Source organism: Leptosomus discolor, chromosome 6 (genome assembly GCF_034619465.1).
Source record: "Leptosomus discolor isolate bLepDis1 chromosome 6, bLepDis1.hap2, whole genome shotgun sequence".
NCBI lineage: Eukaryota > Metazoa > Chordata > Aves > Leptosomiformes > Leptosomidae > Leptosomus > Leptosomus discolor.
Window position 1 is genome coordinate 21,688,187 of NC_141396.1, and position 23,650 is coordinate 21,711,836.

General features: G+C 41.3%; 1 protein-coding gene across 3 annotated transcripts in view; it reads left to right on the forward strand.

Annotated features, from left to right (window-relative positions):
• Window positions 1-23,650, forward strand: part of MARCHF8 (membrane associated ring-CH-type finger 8) — a 73,058-nt gene that overhangs the window by 36,332 nt on the left and 13,076 nt on the right. For all 3 annotated transcript variants that reach the window (XM_086466862.1, XM_009960760.2, XM_009960761.2), the window contains one exon: window positions 15,486-15,536. In XM_086466862.1, the coding sequence (XP_086322988.1) occupies window positions 15,486-15,536 (51 nt within the window). The remainder of the gene's footprint in view (window positions 1-15,485; window positions 15,537-23,650) is intronic.

Genomic DNA, 23,650 nt, shown 5'->3' on the forward strand with positions numbered 1-23,650 from the left:
CTTGGAGATTTACATTCTACAGCTGGGAAGAATGGAAAGGAGAGATCTCAATCATGCTGACCTTGCTTTGGCACAGCTTTACTGTGTGTGAAACTCGTCCTGTGCAAACCACATGCACTATTCAGCCATGTGCCTGTAACAGGACACAGCTGCTGGCTGTGATGCTGAGCAACACCACAGAAGAGTAGGACAAGTAGGGGTGAATTTGACTCAGGACATCATAATTTCCCTGTGCCTCAGGTTTCTCCTCTGCCAAGTGACCACCATGTTTGCCTCCTTCAGGATGCTGATGTCAAACTCCAGAAGTGTATATAGCAAGAGGCTGTAAATTGCAAACTGGCTTCATCATGTCCCTGTTACAGTTTATCTTAGCTATCGTCTTGTTCAGCTCTTATTTTGAGCTGTTCCCGAGTGCTATTCAGCACTGAACAACTGCAGTTATTTCCCTTTGGAGAAAGAGTACTGTTTTGGAGGAAAGGTGTTATACAAGAAGCACATTCGTTGTGTGCTAAAGTTTCAGCCCTATGGTACAGCATTATTTTCGGTGATGATTTGGATGTTACCTAAATGCATGTTTGTATTGAGAGGTTCTTCCAATTTTACATCCTCTTTTTGATGTCATCCGTTCTGTCCTCCAGGATACTAGAGCAGATGATATTAAGGAACCTCACAAGAAAGTGTGTTCATAGAGAATTGGCCACTTGTCCCTTTGAACTCTTGCTTTTGTGATTTACCCCTCTGCTATGCTACCTTGTTCTTAGCTGCAGGCTAAGACTGCCTATTTCACTACTTTGAGTTTTTAGAGCTTCGAGTTTTAAGTGACTGAGAGAGGCTTGTCCAGCTGCTTTTTACTCAAGAGATGTTTTGTTCACTTCCAGGTGTTGAACAAGAGTTTGCAAGGGAAGCTACTTAGAGCCTACAGGGAGCACATCCAGGGAGCCAAAGGCTTTTTCCAGACCTGATATTTAAATATTCCCATCTTCCTGTTTTAAGGATTATTAAAACTTAATCTGTAAGATTAATTGGTAGCTGTCATAACTACAGGGCAAACTGTACCTTTTGATCAGTTTTTAAGTGGTTACCCTTTCCAAGTGCCAGCCCTTCCTGCACTTTCCTCTGCGTTGGTTCCTATTGTTCATGATGCTTGTTTTGTTGCAGAAATCCCTGTACACCAGCCTCAGGTCTTGCCTGACCTAACAGATTATGTAATTGACAAATTTCCTCCTGGACGTTTGTGAAAAAACAGTGACATTTCTAACTTCCTCAAAGCAAGCATTTATCTATGGAATGGTGACAGAGAAGCAAAGGGTTAAAATGCAAAAGACGTGCTGTAAACCATATCTAACCCTTAACTTTTCCTTGCAAATTGACATCGGTCTTGCTTGCCTTTGGTAAATGTCTGTATTGAAACTCAAAACTGTGAATCTCCAGCATGAGTGAGTCTGAATGTGGACCAGGATGTTCTGGTTTGAGTCTTCATCTTCTAAGTATCTGTATTTCAGAGCAAAATCCAGTTGTTCTTGCAGGTTGAATCCTTATCCCATGCTACTGTTTCATCAGTGCCACTGACTGCACTGCAAGATGCTGCTCAGCAGCATCTAATCCTTCCCCCTGCACTCCTGCCTTTCCCCAGAGTGCTTATCTGAACAAATCATCTATTTCATCTTTTAGAGAATGCCTGCACGTTATCTGATATCTCATTTTTTCACAGGATGCCTTCTGAAAGTCCCCTTTAAAACTAAAATCTCAGGGAGAATTTTGACATTTTGTAATGTCCAGACGGGCAATATTGCTTGCCTGGGGTTTGGCCTTTAAGAAAAATAGATTTCCAAAGCAGCTGTTACTTATTCTTCAGTCTCCTGGAAAATATTTCAGTAGTCATTTCAAACTGAAAGGATAGTACTTACATTTAGGGATAATTTTATCTTTTGTATTTTCAAAACTAAGAGGGATCAGAAATAGATTTGGGGGAGGAGGCATGTGGACTGGGAAGTTCCAGTTCTGGATCAGAACCTTGTTGTAATGGGATCAGCAAACATGTTGTCAGTGTGATGTCCCAGGCATAAATGTTTGCAAACTGAGGATCCTGCCCCCTAAGTGAATCCTTTTTGCTGTATTCTAGAGCCCATGGTGAAGCCCTTCTTTTATTGCTTAAGCTTCTCACTCAATTTCAAGTGCAGAGAAAACAGCCTCCCTAAAGGTCTGACTATATGTGTCTTCAGAAGGTATACAGAAACACCTTGAATCATTTTAGTGCTTCTTGGTGGCTTTTTAAAAGTTACTTTAAGGAAAAAAAAAAAAGAAAACAACAAAAAAACGTATTTTAATAAAGTCTATTAATCTTCTAAAAGAGCTGCAGATTTCATAGATGTCCAGTCTGATTTCTGCAGATAATGAATGTATAGAGCAGTGAGCTTTTAAAATCTAGCTTTGGTGGGGGTCAATTTAAAGGCAGTTTGACAAAAGCAAATTGTATAAGCTAATACACTTTTTCTGAAAACTTTGATGCAATTTCCTGTGACAAAAAGCCACCCTCGCCAAAGCTCTAGGGAATGAAGGGCAGGAGATTTATTGTGAATATGAGACTTATTTATAACCCTTTCGCCTTGGGAAATAAACTTTAGAAAATGCTGTGTCAGCACGTGTGGAGGAATGCAGTACAGTCCCCAGTAGGTCAGCCAGCACTCTTGACAGCTGCAGTTCATTTTCTGTTTCATAGGAATAAGTGCAAGAGGCAGAGGAACCCAGTGAAGTGAATTGTTTAACACTACTCACGTAATATCAGTACTTTTGAGCTAATGCATGTGTGTTCCCATAAAAAACTCTGAAACCAAGCAGGTTTTTACTGGAACTGGAGCATGGGAGTTGCAGAAACAGAATGAGTAAATATTTTCAGTTAAGTGGAAAATCTTCTATTGCAATAGGTTAATGGCCCAGAGATTTTATTTTAGCAGAAGATGCAGGCGTTCCTAGGATTGTGGTGGTAAATTTAGTTCTTACACATCTGCTGGCATTCAGCTCGTTCAGACACACAAAAACCTCAACGTTCCTTAATAGACAGTGACTGCACTGAAGTTTCCCAACTGGTTGAATAGCAGTGCTCTTCTGGGAGACTTCTCTTCAGCTAGTGGGCTTTGTTAGTCACCCATCTGATTGCCTCAGACAGTCTTCACCTGTAATCTGGTGATTGTAGGATTACAGTGATGGAAAATGAGGTTGCCTACACAGAGCGTCCTTTTCAGCTACAGCTGCCGTGACCAGGACTGGTAGATAGGGGTGCTCTGAGCACCTTGCTCTGTATTTACACCACCTGCTCAAAAAAAAAAATATTTTTTGCTTTTACAGTTTGTTGGCCTTCAGGTTGACTGCCCTACTGTGCTGGGTCACTGGGCTCATCCCTGCTTTATTTAGCCAGTGCAGCCTTGTTGGCTTTCATGTTGCTCAGTGCTAGCACTGCACAGCAGTCCTTTCCTGCACAGGGGTTCTTCTAGAAGTGCTTCAGATTCTCCCTGCTGAGAATGAAGTAAATGTAGATTTCCATGTGCAAAGGCAAACTCATATTTTTCTAGCTGACTCTTACTGCAATTTCTTCTCTGCTTCTCATTCTTTAAGGCAAATCAGTATTTTTAAAACTACATTTTAGCAGGTCCCGATCTGCTAAAGTGTGCCTACTACCAGTTGCAATTACTGAAATACTTTTTTTCAGATCAGGATGTTGATAGTGGCTCAGTCTGAGTCTTCCTGAGACCACAGGCGTTTCTTCTTGGTTTTGGTGGGACCACTGTGTCCACATGGAGTGCTGGTTTATTGCTTCCTCCAGGAAATAATTAATCTAAGTGTATGTGTCTTAGCCTGCAATAGCTGTCTTGAGTCACCTGCTTCCTGGTGTTCTTCTGAAGGTGTTGGACACAGCTGTGAAGTCTTGTTAGCTACGTGTCTTTTCTTCACTTCACCTTATTTATTTACTTTCTCTTCTAGTAATCTATTGTTTCAGCTGGCTTTATACAAAGACTTCTCTTATTGTTGACCACACCAGTCATCTGGTACTGAACTTGTTGCATTTCTGCAACATCTCTTAATAACAGAGGCCTGACCTGATTGACGTTAGTGGTGGAATTCCCCGACTTCCATAAAGCCACGATTTAACCTCTAGTGACCATACACAAAAGCTGTTGACTTGCCATTGTTTTTTATACTGTTTCAGTATTCATTTCCACGCATTCCTTCTCCATATTGGCACTTTGTTTGCTTTGTTGACTGCTGCTACATTTTGAAGAGAGATCTGCTTTTCAAGAAGCACTGCTGCTGAATACTGAACTTAAAAAGACATCCCTGACAGAATAGGGCTCACCATTTTGTTTTTGGTGCCGTTGTGGAAGACTTGTCTCTTATTGTATGTGGCCATACCATCTTTTTTTCTTCAATAACTTCTTTAAATAAAAAAGTTGAAATTACCTTCCTAAACAAACATAAATCCTCTGTAGGATTTTGTTTTCAGCCTGTTGGCTTCCTGTCTTGTGCCCATCTTCTCAGAGTAGGAAAAATATAAAAAAATGTAGAGAGTCTAACTCCTCTGAGCACTTGTCTTCCACCAAAAAGACTTCTTTAATCAGTTTTCATTTGTGGGCGTAAGCTGTTGTGACAGTCACAGCGAAGAAGGTGGGAATGTGATGTACACATATACCAGTGACCAATATCGGTCAGCTGGATAGCATTAGCTGTAAGACATGGTTTTAGGTGGTGGTAACAGATTTTCAGATAAATGCTGAAGTCTTATTCTGCTCCTATATCAGGGACCCACTTAATGAGTGATATACAGGAAAGGCTGTTGGAGCACAATAAAATTCTGTTTCTGTCCTTTACTTTCCCTGCATTTTTGTTTTTCTTCCCTTGATATCTGTGATGTATGGTGCTGTATGTTCCCTGTTCCCGCTGTATGGGTGGAAGCTAACCAGAATCAGCAGGATTTTCTCTTATGAGTACCAGGTCCTAAACATCCTCTGACTGAGAGAGTGCCAGAGTATCTGCTTGTGACTGAAGAATGCAGTATTTTTCTGCACACCCTTTGTTTGCTGGTTTCTGAAACTTGTTTATCTATGACTCTTGGGAACCAACACCCTCAGTTCCTTTAAATGTTACTGAATATGTTGACATTTCAACTGCAGCACCCTGAATGTGGAAATAAAGTTAATGACTACAGATTTTTAGGCTAAAAAGAAGTACACTTAGAGTGTGTAAAATCCTCGTGTGTTTAAGAGAAGACGCTTTTGCAGCTTTTAGCACTGTGCAAATCCTAGAATTGCTTTGTCAGTGAGAAATGGCTTTCTTGATTCACTGTTGTTCACACAGAGCTGTGAGCAAAGTGAATGGTCCTGAAAGACAGACTTGTGAAAAGCAAGAGACATACATTGGCATCTTCAGGTCTGAATTTTGCAGAAAGCCCTAAAATACACAATTGCAAATACGCCCTGGCTGTCCTGGGCTGTGCTGTGGGAGGGGTGGTTAGCAATGGCATAGCAGGCTGGGGATGTAGCCAAGTGTTTCAGAGTGCTGCCTTACCCAGTTCTTGCCATATGATGGTAGTCTTAAGAGTCTGATGACTTTAAATGTTCACAGCACCAAACAGTGTAGAATGCCTCTAGCACCAGTAGGTGCTCATGAATGATGTTGTCCCCAGTACTGGTCTCCAGCCTTCTCTGGACACATGCTGGTTAGCTGCATCCCAAAGATCAGATGAGGGCCTATGTGAGCCCAACTGTGCTACACTGACAAAATTATATAAAATACTCTTGGGTTACTGATTGGAGTAGTTTGCTACAGCTAGAGAGTTTCTGGTATCAGGGGTTGTGTTTTGGGGAAAGAGAGGGTAGTTGGCTGTGTATGTGCTTTCTGTAGGTTTTTTATTTAAAAACTCAATGTATTTAAGTGTGTGCATTCACACATGCATGTTCTTTAAATGACTTGGAGAAGAAATAATCAGTTGACACCTGGATTTCCTGGATAATTAGCCAGGAGCTTTGAACGATCACTTAAAATAATTTTTTTATTAGCAGATTTATGCTTTTAAAGATTCTTGTTCAGCAGTTTAAATGCACTACCCTTTAAATGAAGAGTACCTTTTCTCTTATCTGTGAATCATCTTTCCTCACAGATCAGTGTTTTCCTTAAGTAGTTTTGGTTTATTTCTGTAAGGACAGTTGAATGTGTTGTTTTTCTCACATATTATCCTTTGTGTGTTCTCTCTTACAAACAATTGTTGTACAAAAGGTCATTACATTTGCTTAAAGCTCTCCAGAACGTGATAGGTTAGATTTTTTACAAGGATCTCTAACCAGTGTTTGGCTAAGTAATTTTAATAGGATCTGTAGGGCCCAATTCATCATTTACCTGAATATGTGTGATCGTTTAACATTGAGTGAGTTTGAAATGCTGTGGGTCAGAATGTTTTGCAAACTGCACTGATAAAAACAGGAAGATGAAATTTCAAGCAAAACCAAGCTGGTCTGTACTGAGTAGGTATTACTAAACAGGCCTGATAGATACAAGTGCTCTTTCAAGAGCTCTTTTGTCATGTGCTTTTGGCCATATCAAGTTAAATGTTACCAAAAATATCCTGAATGCTTTCCCAGCATCATTTAGGAAGTGATTTCTCAAATTGCTACAGGGAATATCATTTGCCCTTATGGGCCATACAGTCAGAAATAGGTTAATAAGCAATCTTAAGGTGAAAAGGGAGGAAAAGAAGATAAAAACCTTGAGCAAAATAGAAGCAACTTGAAGTATCAAGTTTGCTTTGGGAAGTATCCAGTTTTCTAGTATTGTTCTGAATCTGTTTTTTAGACTCAGGAGGCCTTTGTAACCTTGGGTAAGAGATGATTCTATAATTCACTGTTTAAACAGTATACTTTGATGGTATAATACGAGTTGGAAATCAGAGAGGCTTTGTGGACCTTCTTAGCTGAGCCGAGGCAGTGATCCAGGCACATGCATCATGTCTAAGTTGCACACAACGTGCAAACCGTGCAGCCGCCTGCCGCCCTGCCGGAGGAGCATGTGCTAGTACACAGCCTGGTCCTGCAGCAAGCAACTGATCCTGTGAAGTCGTGTAGACACCGAGAAGGGCCAGCTCTTTGGAGACTTCATCTAGGCTGTTGGCAGCTTGAGAAATTCCGAATTGCCCATTGCCTAGAGGGTTTTTTAATCTGTGAATGTTTAAAATAGTCAATTGCTTTGGCATATTGGCATGTGTAGTGTACCATGAGAATTCCAGCAGTTGAATTAAATGCAATTACTTCACAAGAGATAGAATGTTATTCCTTTTAATCTGTTTATAATTGCTGGCTTCCTCAGTGTTTGTATCTCTTTCTGCTGTTAAATACATGAAATTGTTTGAAATGGCATTTTTGCTGTCACACACGTAAGCTTAATGTATATTGCTTCCATTATCAAGAGAGGTGTATATTTTTGGATCATGTCTTTTGTAGTTCATATAATTTGTTCCCTGAGGGAAGGATTCATTTTTATGTGTTGCATCACATAAAGGCCTGCATCAGTTTTAGTCAGGTTGTCTGGCAACAGCAAGATAAGAACATCCATAAAACATGTTGGATGCCAAACTTGAGACTCTACTTTCTTTGTTAGAAATTGGTCACCTGGCATGTGAATATAGTAAGTGTGCAAATCCATGTAATTTTAGTGAAATGTACCAGACTGATGTTCTTATGCAGAAATTTAAATTTTCTCTTCCAGGTGATGCAACCTCAGCTCAGCAAGAGGAAGGCTTTTATGTCCTCTTCTAGCTCAAACAATTAAAGAGGGGAGATGGAGATCAGATCTCAATTTTGAAATCTGCTGGGGATGCAGATTATCCATAATCACATGCACTTTGTGGAGCATTTGGAAGTAAAGCAAAGCAATGCAAAAACCAGAAAAATGGTATGTTAAAGTCTGGAGAACAAAGCCTTGGAGAAAAGGGTCTTTTTGAGGAGAATACTTTCCTCACCTTACCCAGTGTATGGTTGGACTCAAGAATGGGTCCAAGTGTTGTGTCCCATGTACTCCTAAAACCAAAATGGCGAGACTGAGCACACAACAATACACAATGAGTAAGGGCTTATGCACAGGTGGACCATATCTGGAACATGTAGGGACCTGCGTGCCTGTCAGGTTTCCATAGTATCAGCTGTAAGAGCTATTCACAAGGCAGACTAGAGATGAAGTGCGCTGTGTTTCTGACCACACTGTGGTGCAGTCATAGGCAAGAGATTCTTATTACTTTTCAACATTTTGCTTTGTTTGCCTTGTTCTTTGAATTTCCTCTCATATGTATTTCTTGTTTGTGATCTGTTAGACTCCTTGACTCCCCTCCCCAAACCCCCAAGGGGTCTGTTCTTTGAATTCCTTGAACTTTGCCATTAAAGCCATTCAGTCTGTTGTCTTTTCCTTTCATTGGTCTTTCTTTTCTGTTAAAGCCATGTGATCTTGTGATTTTATTTCTGTTGCTGATGTTTTCAGGCACAGCTGTAAGTTCAGCACCTGGAATAAAGCTTGTTAATTCTTCTGTGTTTTACTTCCAGCCTTGTTTTTTGCCTTCAGGTTGTTTTTCTGAGTTTGTCTCCTGCTATGTGAAGCAGCTTGATGTGGACATGAATGAGCAAGTTAGTGAGCTGAGTAATCTTGCTATAGATTTTTCCACTGTGATGGAAGATCTGAAATCTTATATTGGGTTTCTGCACTCATTTGTGTATTGCTGGTGCAGAGAATCAAGTGGGATCATCCAAGAACAGAAGAAACTGGACTAGATGGAGGGGGCAGATTATCTGGATTCCTTTACTAGTATTTATACTGGTTCTCCAGGAAAGCAAAAAACCCCTCTTGGTTTCAAGTGTCCAGGGTTAAATACTGCACAGAGCAGAGGTGCAAGGCATAGATGCCATTGCTGTGTTTTGATTAGGTGCCATTATTCTTCCTTTCATTACTCTTCTAGCTGCATGCAAAAGTCATTGATTTTTTCATCGTATTTTATGGACAAAAATTTGAAATGAGCAAGGTTTAAGAATTTTGCCAAGCAGTGGCTTTAAAAACTGTTAGTAAGTTTATCTCTCTTGCATAATGACCTAGTGACTGACAAAGAAATAAAGGCCATATTCAGTTGCTATGACGCAAAATACCATTTCCTACTGAAGTAATTAAATGTTTGGTTCTGTCAGTCATGAGATCTAGTGCTGACAAAGCTTTTATAATTTAATAATCCGTTGGTTTTGACAGATGAAAAATGTAATTCACAAAGCCTTCTCCCATTTCTTTCTTCTCTCTACCCACTTCAGACAATTAAGTGCACACGCCAATATTGTCAACAACAACAACCACCCTGTCCCCAGACTAAAAGCATATGTTCTTTTAAATTTCTACTGTCCAGGTATAGGGTTGCAGTGCAAGATTTGCAGAAATTCTGGGAAGAGGTTGTTAGGAAATCTGACACAGTTATGAAACCTGAAACAATACAGGGGTGTGTACAGCTACGTGTTTGTAGAAAAACTGCATTCATCCTCTCGTCATAAGACTTGATGGAAGAACTGAGTTTCACTCCTGACTTGCTGCTTTGTCGTGCAAGGGTCATTCAGCTACTCAGTTCTTCAGCACCTCACCACTTAAATCAATACCATTCTGTAATTCTCATAAGGTCTAGGAATGAGAATTGCTGTATGAATGGGAGCAATTATTACTTACTCTCTTCTGCAAAGCTCTTTATTAAGGAAAACAACCGTTTACCCAGAAGGCTTTGTTGAAATGGTGCCTGTGCCACTCGTTGTTGATAACAGCAAGTGATTTTACTAGATACTGATCTTGTGCTTAAACTGTCATTGTAAAATGCAATTATAATGCACAAAATGAGATTAAAATGGTCTTCAGATTCCAGGTAGAAAACCACAAGTAGGCAGTGCCTTAGCCAGTCTGCCCTGGTTTGTTTAACTCTGTCTCTATTGGGCTGAGGCATTAGTACTTACCTTGTAGGGATCTGCGGCTGGGGCATTGTGGTAGCATCATCATCAAAATAAAGGGCTCTGCTGTTCATTACTGAGATTTTAGTTGGAGAACTGTTCGCATTAGATGAGGATCTTAATCCATTTTATCATGTAAGATAATGTAACATAAAAGTTATACTGCAAAATGGGGAATACAGTGCTGTATCAGGTCACTGGTATATTAGAGAATTAAGACTTAAGGAAGCAGGCATGTGCTAGGTTCATGCATAGCCATTGGTGGCTTGAGGAAAAAGGAGGACCCTCCTCTGGTGCCCTCTGTCCTCCTCTCCCAGAGGGAAAAAGAATAAAAATCACCTTGCTAAACCATTGGGATATGGCTTGCAGTTTCTTCTCCAGGTCTATAAGCAAAGATAAAGATGGGTTTAGTATTAGCCATACTTAGGACTGAATGTAGGTGTGTAGTCAGGAATGTAGCCAGAAGAAGGCTACACAAGCTATGAGACTGCTTCCTCTGTTGTCTTCTATTTACCTGCCTTAATGACTGAAAACCAAAATGTTGGAAACACAAAATCCAGAGCATTTTACCAAGGTATTTTTTCCCCTTCCACCTTGGCAAGGACATCCAAGTTGTATTTCTTTAGGGTGACCACTTGCTGAGGCTGCATTAAGTCAACAGCTGAGTTTGGAGAAAGGTCAACATGATACATTGGTATTGTAAGAGCAGCTGTGGCTGCTTGAATTGATATCGGTGAGTGGGGATCCTCCTTCTGGCTCAGGTGATAGGAACTGGTGTTTTGGGGTTCACAAGTCTTCTGGGTTTGGCTGTGCCAGTTACATAGCTGTTGTGCTTAGTGGAAAATGGTTATATTATGGTAGGGAAGCAAGGGTAAAGTAACTAGAAGTGCTGAATATGGAAGACTGAGGTAAAAGGGAGGATGGGAGGGAGGTGTTGGCTTCTAGATCTCTGAAATGAGAAGGGAGAGGTGTCGTGCAAGAGTAACCGAGGAATGGTGGCAGAAGGGAAAATGAGCCAGCAAGGTGGAGACTGCAAGATGAAGAGCCCTGCCAGAAAGCAGATATGAGCTGAAGCAGCTGCTGAAGGATGGAGGCAGCTCTGTCACTCACAATAAGCAGCAAATTCAAGGGGAAGATACAAAAAGAAAGGAAACTTGGAAGGGAGATTCAGGCAATTGCAAGCAAGTGCATCCAAAGTTGAGAGAAACCTGTCACTGCAGGAATGGTAGCAGTTTTTAATGGTAGCAGTTTTTCTGGTTTTCAGTCATTTCCCTTCTGCCTTCCTCTTTGTTTCCCTAGAGCTAGGCTCTGATGGGGACCTCAGAGCAGCAGTTGGCAGTGAGTGGTTCAGGAGAAGTTACAAGTTGCACTTGTAATTTTTTCCTATCTAGTTTTTTTTAAGTGCCTGCCAGGTGGTTCTAGTTGAGTAGGATGATTTTGAAAGGCAGGATTCCCATTATCCCATACAGAAAGACTGATCTGCTAAAGTAGAGTGACACTTGCTTTAACTGGTGATAATTGTATGGTTCGTGCTGGCAGATGTTGCATTTGTCTTGACCTTTCATTCAAGTGCAAAGACTAATGCTTTTGCAAGAGGGAAGGAAAGCTTGTTTGGAGCTGTAATTACCGGACTAGAATATGTCTTACTGTGCAATGGGAACATACTAGAAAAAGTCTCTGAAGACCTTTATTTGTTGGGTAGTGATAGTACCATAATAAAAGCTTAGCCTTGCCACTCCCATGTCAGTGTTAATTTGTGAATAATGGATAAAAGATCCCAGGATGAATGTACCGGTGATGGATATAGTGTGAAAAGTGAGCTTTTGTTTGTTTGCCTTTAATTTTTATCTGTTTAACGGTTCTGTTCCTCGCTTAGTAATTATGCCTGCCATTAAAATCTACCTCTTCCAGGAGCTCCTTCAATGGCCTTACAGTTCTTTTGTATCTTAATGACAGGAAAACAGATGGCATTCTTAATGCATCACAGCATGGGGAAACACCAGCAAGCACTGGCTCTATTTAATGGCTTCCACAGTGCTTTTTCCTGAAGGATAGATGTTTATTACTTCATTTGTAGAAGAGAATTAAACAGCACAGCTAGACTTCATGAACTGTATTATATTGAGGTGTTTCTGTTGCTGTTTAGTGATTTTTTTTTTTTAAAAAATGGTTTTTTGGTCCTTTGCAGAAGCTGGCAAGAAAGCACTGTACATCCTTCAGCGAGGAGTGCTGCTTGAGTGGTCGTAGTGAACTGGAAATTGCTGTTGCAGAGCAAAGCTCAGTTGTTAGCTGTTTTCAGACCAACACATTTTGAAATCTGTGTGTGTAAACTGTGAGACTTGGAGTAGCTGTTTCAAAAAATGTCTGTGATTAGAAGACAGGCTAAGACGGGGTCAGTTGGTGCCCAAGGGCTGAAGCAATTTTATCTGGGTGATGGGGCCGCTTGGTAGTTGACAGGCTGACCAGACTGGAAAATGTGTGTATTATTTGCAAGTCTCTGTTGGATCTGGTAACGGCTATTGGGTCAGTTGTCACTCCTTAAAAATATGGCTGAGTTGGTGCTTATCCTCCTTGTTGGTGTAAGGAGCTCCTTATAGTACAGATTTTGGCTGACTTGGGCTAAGGCTGTAGTGAATTTCCTGTTGACTATGGATGTACCAGCTTTGTGTGGTAAAGAAACTGAGATGTGAAAGAGCACTTAGGTGGCTAGGCATCCTTTCAGAGTATCACTGATACTTAAATATGTGTGTACATGCACTCCATAACCCTTAAGGGAATATTTTTTAAGACTGCTTTAAAAATGATCACTCTTTCAATAACAAAACCAACTGTTCACAGTCATCTACTGACTGAAACCTCTGATAGGTATGTTTCCAACAGTAGATCAATAAAGATAATACACACATCTGTCTCTCAGAGGCTCCCAGCATCCATCAGATAAAATCAGGTCTGGGAGCAGAGGCAGAAAGAATAGTTTCTGTAGCGTGGCTAAGAGTATGTTTGCTCTGCATCATTTAGCGTGTTGTGCAAGTATAGGTCTTGTCCTCCAGTCTGTTCGTGCTTATTGAATTTTAGCACGACCTTTTCAACACAGGTGCCTGCGTAAGTTCAATCATGCTTCCTTGCAGACATCATCTTCAGCTAGACAACAGTATTTGGGGAGCGTTGAGTCAACAGAAGAAACCTCTGTTCTGTTTGTCTTTAGGAATTTCACCCAGAAGTCGTTGACACCTAGGGCTGGATTTGAGACTGTCCGCTGTGTGGAACTGTCTTTGTTGCTTCAGGCAGACTTCTTGGCCATGGGTCCCGCTCTTCACTATCGTTTTCCATTGTCCAATATAGCCTTGCTTTGTTTACCTCCCACGTGTCCCTAGAAGGCCAAGCACAGCCTGCTTCCCTCCACACCTCACACATAGGCAGTGACAAGTGTTTGTGCTTGCCAGCTTGCGTTCATCTCTTTTCATCACAGCTTTAGAACATGTTCCTACCCCCTTTTTTCTTCCTCCCATCTTCTATTGCTTCAATTCACTTTTTTTTCTGTTGCTATAGTTACGCTGGCTTTGATGAAATCAGCTAGGTCCTTCCCTTATGGTTGGAGTCAAGTCTTAGTCGTACTGGTTCTGGCAGTAGTCCTGTACAATATTAGTCTTCACATAAGCATCATGTCCATATTTTTGGGGATCTTTACGTATTTGTTTCTGTTCCAGGAATACTGTTATCTGTGTAACAAAACCTCATAGTCATCTCGAAAATAAAACTCAGCCTTGTGGTATGCAAATCTGGCATTCAAAACAATGGTAATTTAGGCCACAGCTATTCCAGACCTTAAACTGATCCTTGCTGACTTTTAGTTTGGCCATCAGTCAAAACTGGCAGCGCAGACCTGGTTGCTTCTCCTCTGTTGTTCTGAAACACTATTTTACTGTCTTTGGGGTACTCAAACTCCTACATACAGAGGATTGCAGAACACTGTATTTGCTTCCTCATGTTTTTAAGGGAGGAAGTGCAACTTATATCTGTCAACTGAGGCAGTGCTCAGGACTGTGTTGAGAGGTAACTGGTGTTGTAAGGAAGGGACAGCCTGCTTTGGTAGGCACATACTGAAGTTTTTGCCTTGCCTTCTCTTTTCTCAACACAAAGCTTTGAAGTTGCTCTGGGGATGTGATGTAGGAAGAAGTGTCTGGGAGCACAGGGATCACAAAGTGTGAGTGTAGCATCTGGGTGCCCAGCCAGCCAGGCTGACTTGATGTGGGCTTTAGTCATTGAAGGTCACTTGAATTGTAACAAACCATGGGCAGGAAGTCTTGAAACCACTGTGCTATATCCAAGCTGATCTAGGAGTAACAGCAGTTGACTGTTTTGGTTTGTCTTTTTTAATGCAGGACTTCTGATCTCAAACCCTGTCTGATCAGTCACTGCCACTGAGAACTGGAAGAGGGTGCTGTCAAAGTGTCTCTGTTAGGTTAAATACTCTTCAGGAATAAAGGTGAAAGAGTTTGGTTCCTAAAGTCCCAGTTAAGAAGATGCACTTATAGAAACTCTTACCCCAGTATAGAGCCCATAGGAAAATGTAGTAACTTTACCTTTTTCTTCAGAGGGTTTAAATCTCAAGCCAATTTGCATCTCAGCTTCACAGACTCAGGGGAACATAGGTACTGATCTGTAACCAAATGTTATGAATCGCCCTGTTTGTAATATTTGTTTAGAAAAAAGTGTTTCTTGTTGGATTTTATTCAGAAAAGTTTTTGCAGAGCAATGGCTAGGCACTTCCAAGTGGAGCAATCGTGTCCAGTTACACTTATGGTAAGCTGATGTTCAGAAACCAGGAACCTTTAAAGGGTGAAATAGCTTGGTGAAACCTACAGTTTATTTTAGTAGGTGATAAGACTGTCATCCTTACCAGTCAGGGTCTGCACACTCAAAAGTGAGTAGCAGATACAGTCGTCACTGATTTCAGTTTTGAGAATTGCAGCTTCTGCATTTCCATTTTGTATTATATTTCCAGTTTAATTCTGAGTTCTGTGGTAAATAGAAAGTTCTTCAGTAATTCTACTTTGTCTTCTGAAATGACATGCATGTGGTTATTTACTGTGATACTTTTGTTTGTCTTTAAGCAAGAGCTTTCACTTGTGGTGTTTGGATGTTTGCTTTTAGATGTAGATGAAGCAGGGCTGAGAACTATCCTTTCCAAAATAGATGCCATCTGAGATAAGGGCCTTGCAGTATTCATAGAGAGAAGAAATCATTGTTCTAGTATTTCTCGGTTTGTACTTGTCTTGCCTATGTTATTTTCTGCAAGGTTACCTTGTTAAGCAAACAAAACAATTTTGTGATTATCATAAATCAGGCTGATGTCATTAGATGCAGCATCCTTAAAAGTCACAGCTGTAACACTTTCTCCATGGAATTTGATTTCTAATACAAGCTTCAAAATATCCTCATAACTGATTTGTTGCTGCAGTGATCCTGTTCTTCCTCTTTCAGAATGAGAAGGCTTTGGGGCATTCCGTGAGCCGCTCTAGTAACATCTCAAAGGTATGTTCCTCGATACAGCTCAGTCTTTGATAAACTTGGGGATACTGAGATTTCTTTCATTTCAAAACGTGACAATGTGACCAGTAGAAAATGCTTCTTATGCCTGTCTGTCATTGCTAGTCACTCCTGAAACATTAGAACTCTCTGGTGTTTTGCAGACTCTCTTTACAGGTCAAATGAAATAAAAGCTACAGTAGGTTTTCTCTTTCACACTGTCAGCCTCCTTAGCTTGGTAGGAGCAAGATAGATGACAGATGCCTGAGGTCTTATCTTGGGGGGGAAATCGCTCCAAAAACATCACTCAAGTATGTTGTTTTATACCATAAGCTATCTGATGTAATGTTCTCTGTAAGATATGTATAGCCGTGCATCCTGTAATATGTATTGGATATGTGGTTAAACTTTGTTTTACTGTAACTTCCACGCTGAATTATTGTTAACGCCATGAAATGCATTGTCATCAGGGCATGACTATGTACGTATTTTTAAATGTTTGCTATTACAAGCCACGATCTTGTAAGGGAAACATGAGGCTCTCCCCATTCTAGTCACACTTAGTATAGACAATGGATATATCAAAAGCACAATTGCTTTGTTATGCCATTGGGAAAAAAGTATCTTATGTCCAAGATAACTGATTACAATAATGCCCTACTCTTACTTCTGTATTACAAGTAAGAAGATTTTTAGTTAGCTGATAGCCTGACAACTTTTTGCTTACACAAGTACAAATGCTTAAAGCCTTCATGCAAGCCAGGCTGTGCTGGTTGACCAGTATATTTCATGGGGTGCATAAGCCTCAACCCTTTGTTGCTGATAATAGTGACTTTTAATGAGAGACTGAGTCATTATGACTGTGACAAGCTTCAAGTCCCTTTTTTTCTATTCTGGGTACTTCAGAATATAGGAAGCTATTCATGTCTATCTCCAGCAGAGCAAACAGTGGCTGCACTTAATTTATGGTTTATATGGGCACAGACAACTTTCACTTTGGGGCAGAAAGACAAGATTACTGGGTGTCTTGAATAATTAGTGGAGCAACTGTCCAGTGCACTAGGTATTGACCAAGCTGAAGGTGTTGTTATGATGGAATAATGCGGGATTGTGTTTTGCATTCAGCATCAGAAAATGTGCATTCACAGAAAGGGTTTTGAAATAAATACCGTGTAAGTATAACTTCTCATCTGTGCTTTTCTAAAGTGGGACTGTGTCTGTTCCTTTTTACCCTGGCTTTTCCCTTCTTAGGGATCCTTAATTGGATGTTCAGGAGTTGTTCAGCAGAGATGGTAGTTTTGTCACGAAGTGTCACTGTACTTTTCCCAGAGTGTCTGAAATTCAGCTCAATAACCCTTTGGCAGCAGCAGTTTGGTACTGGAATGAAGCTGCACAGTTCATTCTTAATTCATCAGGAACTGATAGTGTGGCTGTGCAGTGGGAAGGACTTTACACTCTGCCAAAGCTTTCGCTGGGAGTGCTGGCAAGTGAGACATAAATATTTGCATTCATCTTGAAACACTGAAAAGTTCGATATGATGGCTGTGTGTTACAAAAGCTAAAGTTCTCAAGGGGAGCAAAAGTCAGCTTTGCCAGTTCAATGGTTACGACTTTTTGGTTGCAGATATGAGCTTTCCAGAGGTATTGATGTTCTTACTGCTCTTCAGTCACCTTTTTGTCTGATCTGCACCTACTCCACTCTGGAGATAGCTTCTAACAAGGCCAAGAGGTGGAAGTCCTGTTAGTGAAATCAGTCCCCTGGTTTGCCTCATACATCTGAATGCTGCCTTGCACATCCAGGCAGGTCAGTGCTAAGCCGCAACAATTTATTTGGCAGTCTACAGGTGGGTTGGCTGTTGATGAATTAAGAACGAACTGTGCAGCTTCGTATGGGTACCAAACAGCATGCAAGCAATTTGTAGGACAGAACAATAAAGATGGTAGTAGTGGGATGCTGCATGGAAGCTTAAGTACATGGAAAATTTTTCATTAGTTCTGAGGTTTAATAGGAAAGTGCCTTTTATTTTTGTTCAGAATACTATAGCAACCTGACCAATAAGGCAGATTGAATACATGTAAACAAGAAAGTACAGAAATGCCTGGCTGCCTGTGTAGCCCTTTCTGAAATCCACAAAGCTTGTTAATACTACACCATTTTAAGAGGAGCTATTTAACCAAAATTGAGTTTCATCAATTATATACTGCATTTCCAGATATGTTGGGGGGGGGTGGGGGGGTGGTGTATAGACATAATGACCGTGCTTCCTGCAAGTGACTGTTTCAGCTATTATTTTTGCACTCAAATCTAGCTTACAGTGTAGCAATGTAGCAAATCTGCTGCAAATCCTTGTTACTGACACCTGATTGAAAGCCTTTCTGGTGCTGATATATCATTATGAACCTGCTGTGATTATTACTGTGCATCTTTTACTGCTCTCAGTTGCACAGTACAATATGAGTGGAAATGACTGAGTCAGAACTCAGCCTCTAGCCAAGAGAGGATGCTGTGTTACTTGGTGTGACCAAGGAAAGCAATGCCCTAGGCCTAAAAGTGATCAAGGAGAGAGACAGACAGATGGTGCCACTGAAAGTGAGATCAGCTGGCAGAGGTAGCAGGACCTCTCTGAACACAGATCCCAAGTGCTGAGGCCAGGTGGAGCTGTCCCTTGGGAGGAAGGGGCAAAAAGGCAGTTCTCCAAGAGGCAGATGCTAAGAGAGTCTGAAGAGATGTAGTACATGTGGCCAGGCCAAGAAAAAACAATCGCCTGAATACTTGGCTAGGGATGGAGGCCAGAAGCAGCAGAAAAAGGAGTAGGGAATAAGATGTAGGAGGGTCTTCACATGGTGCCATTAGGTTTTGTGCAGTCTGTTGCACACTGGGGGATGTGGCATTCCTCCAGGGCCTTCTGTGCTTTTTTGGTGTGTGTATTTCAAACACTCCTTTTAAATCAGCTCCACATGAAACATCTGAATTTCTGGAACCTTTTCTGTTTGTTTTGAAATTAAAAAAAAAAAAAAAAATAGTGTTGATGGCAGGTTGAACTGATTTAGTCATGGGACTTGGACATGGCCTGATTCCGAACTTGCACTGTTCAAGCACAGTGATGCTAATTGAAACACCCTCGACTGGCACGGGGCTATGCAGCCCAGATCCACAGCTCAACTATTTACCTTAAACCAGCATTTTTTCCAAGAAGCCACAGTTCACTGGTAAGTGCCTTCATCATACAAGCCACACAGAGAAATAATTAAGCTTTATAGAAGCTTTGTCCTCTAAATACAGATGAAATTGACCCTAAAACACAGCTAGTCACTGAGAGCAGCTGAAAAAGGGATTTTCACGGTGGTGGTAATTCATGCCCCCTGCTCTTGGATAAAGGAATTGTGCTTACAAGCAGATTAAACGAGGTCACTAACAAAGCTAGTCTGTAAACAGTTATCCTCAAATTAGTCATATTGTTTGCTTTAAAGTGTCTGATATATCCTGAAACTGATGGAAATATCTTCAGGTCATCTGTGTGCTGTTCACGTCATCTGATTGCTCTGGAGGGCTGATTCTAGCATAGTGGAGAAGCCCTTTGTGGTCTTATTTTTGTGGTCCTCTAAGGGGTAAACTTTGAAAATGCTAATACTAGGATCACAGCAAAGGAATCAAAAGTGTGCTCCTTAAATATGTAAATGTTTTGTCTTTTCTGGAGTCCTGTACAGTTTTATCTTTTGAGCAGAAGCACACTGTAAAGTATTACATTATTCTTGGGCTGAATGGCAGCCAGTGCAGACGCAAAGTGGTAGCTTAAGCTTGCTATGAAATTTAAAATCCATTTAGGCTGTTCATCAGCTTGGAACAGATTTAGAAAAGCATATGAATACACACGTCCACTGTTGCCTGAAGCTTTGATGGATTCAGTGAGTGTTCGTCCATAGAAAAGCAGTACGGGTTTTTCAGTCGCAGAGCTGAGCTGTCCTGTAGTCTATCAGATGACGAAGGCTTACTGAAAAGAGCTACTACTCAGAGGTGTTCTGTTCAGGTACATGTGCCTGGGGGTAGGGAAAGAGAAGTTGCTTAAAAAAAAAATTTTTAAAATCCTTCTACTGAGGTATTGGGGAAAGGAAAAGACAGGGAAAATCGTATAGTGTGAAGATTAAGGTATGCTCGTTTCCCCACCCACAAGGACAAGTAATCTCATACTGGGGGCACAGTGCAGGTGTGTTCTCAAGGAGTGAGATAGTCTCCCTGCACTGTGATAAGTCCCCTTTCCTTGGGCTGCGTTCTGACTTCATATAGGTATGAGGGCACTCTATGAAGCAGGAACCTGCAGGAGTTTCCTTTGCTCTTTTGTTCGCTCAATCCATTCAAGGTTTTTTGAGGAAGATTTGAAAGGCAAGGGGCTTTATTTATTTTTTTTTCTTCTTCTCCGTGCAGAACCTATGCAGTTGTTACTGGGTTTAGTCAACATTAATCCTGTGCTATAGGCAGGTTGAATTACACTTGGGAGATTTTGAAAGGATAGCCTCCTTTCTCTAGTGCCTTTAGCCCTGGTACCTCCAGAGAAAGTTTCTGCCAGAATCCTCCTTTAGATTTCTTTAGGAAGAATGAGGGGAAGCTGACTTCAGCTTTGCTCATAGTTTTTAAACATCATTTTGCTTATAGTCATATACATTATATAAAGTATGGAACAAAGTTCCTCCAACAGCTGACTGCTGGTTTCTATTGAATTGTTGCCAAAATTATGTGGTGGAGTTGATCATCCTGAAAATTCCAGATGCCTCTTTCTCATATCTTCTTTTTTTTTTTTTCCCCCCCAGTTTTTTTAACCACTCTTCATTCTAATGACGCATCCTATCCCAGCTAAAGACACTTGGTTTTAATATACGCTGGAAGTCAAAATGGCATGAGTCTGGTAGGGGAAATTTAATGGAGAGGACCAGAAGTTACTGATGTTTGATCTTGCCATGTTTGTATTTAGGAAAATCTTTCAAAAACAGCCTACCAGCAGGGCTGTCTGGCCTTCACAGTATCCAGTCTGTCTGTAGGAGGCCTGTTCTGGCTATATCAAGTGTCAGGTTAGTACACTTAGCACGGCTGGTTGGTCTCGTTGCACTGCTGCCTGGGTCTGCTAGTTCAGCTGGAGGCTTCCTTTGGCATGTGTGCAGTGAAACAACCACGTCTGTTCCACAGATGAGTTTTGGAGACTTTACAGCTGCAGTGCACTTTAGTGAGAGCCATCAGGCAACGTGTACATGGAATACTGCACTTGCTGAAAGTCTGAGAACACTAATATGTTGCATCCTAGTGGACGAATGGAGCCAAGCAATTGTATTTGTTCTGCAGTGGCTTGAGAGAAATGATGGATATGTCCCTTGGGTTTAATCGAGACCTCCCTGCCGGCCTTCAGTCCAGGCTCAGGACTTCTCAGCACAGAACACAGAACTGAATTTTGCCACTGGGTGAGACAAGGCTGGGGCTGCCCCTCTCAAAGGGAGCGGAGGTGAATGAGGTAGAATTGGCACAAACAGTCAGATTCCCTGTATCTCTTTGTAGATGTCCTTTCCCTATCTGAAAGTTAGCTATGGGAGCACCTTGCAGTGGCAGTTGGTGCCTTTTTTCACAAGGCCCCTCATCACTGTTGTTTTCTTTCCTAGATCACTGTCTATACCTGCGTCCTGCCAGAGGAACAAGTATGGATTTGTTGGTCTTGGTTTCTGTGGTGTAAATTAAGGGGGGAGCAGAGCGTTGGGCTTTTTCTGCCTCTGGAGGTGTACCATACAAGATAAGTGCTTGCCATGTCCATGTCTAGTGGCAACCTTGCCTTCTTAGTACACAGTTAAATAGGATCTGTGTGAGAGAGAGAGAAAATAGCTCTTTGGCAATGAGTTCTTCTAAAACATAGGGTGTGATAACAGTCCCTCGAATTCTATCTTTCCTGTGTGCTTCTGCCATGTTCATCATTGTGATGTGTTAATACCAAGAAAGGCAAATGTGATTCAAATGAAACTCCCAGTGACCCATTGCAGATCGCAGCACTGTGATTTCAGTGCTGAAAAAGCATCACATTGCAGGGGGATTGCTTGGGATGGGTGAGGAAGGTTAAAGGTAGCGGGCCTCAGTCACTGGTTGTGCTTTGGACAGGACAACTCTGTGGCAGTAGTGGGAGGTCTCCAATTAGCCAACACCTACTGTGGTTAGCTGTGTCTCTTTAATCCCCAGGAGGGACAGTTGGAGTTGGCTCAGTGGAGAAAACCATCACTGTGCTCCTGTTGTTGTTAAGGGGAGTGGAGGCAGATGGAAACTGTTGCAATGGTCTAGTGGCGCTTGAGACATCTTTTAACATCAGTCTTCTTAACAGCAGGTGCAGCTGCTTTTAGGATTTTTATTGCTCTCTTATTTTATGTAATTTTTTTTAGCTCAGCAGAAGTGCATAGTTTTGAAATGGGTTCATCACAGTGTAAAATAAAGGCAAATGCATGATCAAAATGACAGGTCAAAAGTTGAATTGTGGAGTGTTTGGCTCCTTCCTCTATTGCTAAATTTGTATTTGTCTGAAGCTCTTTGTGCTGCAGTTCCTCCTGAGAAAAAGACTTAAAATTGTGCTTCTTTTCTCTAACTTTTTGTCTGCCCAGAGGAGAAGTGTGCTGCTTTATTAAATGTGTATAGGACTTAGTATGTTAGTTCCAGGTCCTTAGCTGAGACTTCTAGGTGGTTTTGTAGCACAAACAGTAGGGCCACAGTATTGATCCTATTCATGTGGCCCCTAGAAAATGATGAAGTTTGCAGTTGTGGGTGAAAACCTTTTTTTGCTTCCTTCAGACCTCCAATCAGTGGTGGAATTCTCCTGGAGTTAAGTGTCTAACATTTTACCTTCAATTAATAATTTAATAAGGTTTTTAGAATGTGACAGGCTCTGTTCTTTAAAATGAGGTATGATTGCTAGTACTGAAGTGCAGCCCAGAGTGAGAGAACAGCAACCACACCCAGAAGTGTCATCTCAGATAAGCACGTTATCCTGGTATATACCCAAGCCATTGACATGTTCACTATGGCTCACTTCAAAGGTGACTTTATTTTATGAGGCAGGGTGGGTTTTTTGTTTTTTCGTGTGCAGCATGTCGTCACAAGTAGGTAATCAGAAAAGGCTGAGTTCTTTAACCAACAGATCACACTGTTCATGGAGCAGGGGCAGAATGACAACAACCAGCTATGGCAGCATATATATATACACACACGCATATGTGTCTGAGTGTGTGTATATGCGTGCGCACACACACACACACACATATATATATATATAAAAAGATATATGCATATCTTCCTGATGGCAACCCTCCAGCGAGCCATAGGCTTCCAGGGATTGCTGCCTTCAGAGTTGCTGTGATTATCTAAACACGATTGCAGAAGGCCATTCTGTGACCTCACTGAATTGCCTTAGATGGGAATGTCAATATACACAATTAACTATTGACCTTTAGTCCTGAGCTATTTTAGGCAGCCAGTCAGGCTGTACAGGGTAACTCAGCAGCACATAGCTCCAAGGCTTGTCATTGGAGGTGATATTCCTCCATTCGAGTTTTACCTCACCTCACTGTCCTGATCTGATTTGCAATGCAGCTGTGTAAATAGTTTAACGAGCACAAAGCATGGGAGGAAAGGAGAATGGACTGAGGGACTGGAGGCTCACTGGACCATGGCTTTTGGTGATAGCCACAGCTTACATTAGCTTAAACAGAGGGTGAGGTGTAACTTCCTCCAGTGTTTTGTTGTTCCACTCTGTGGTCCCTTTCCAACTGTGTTAACTTCTGTTCCTATGTTGGTTGCATTTGCATTGTGTATGAAGATGGAGCAAAGGACCTCCTGTTTTGAAGCAGGAAGATAGGAGGAAAAGGAAATATGCCTCAGATGTGTTTTTTTTGCAAGCTGTTCTGAACAGTGCTGGCATCTAGAAACAGAGTAGTAAGCTTGAAATGCAAATGAAATTCCACAATTTCTTCTTTGTCCCAGCATTTTGATTTCCCAAGTGGCTTTCCCAAGACTTTGACGCCAACTTTGGTGCCAGGCAATTGGATCAAGAAACCAGTAACATGGTTTTGTATGGGAAATTTTGGATCATTGAATCTAGTCATCC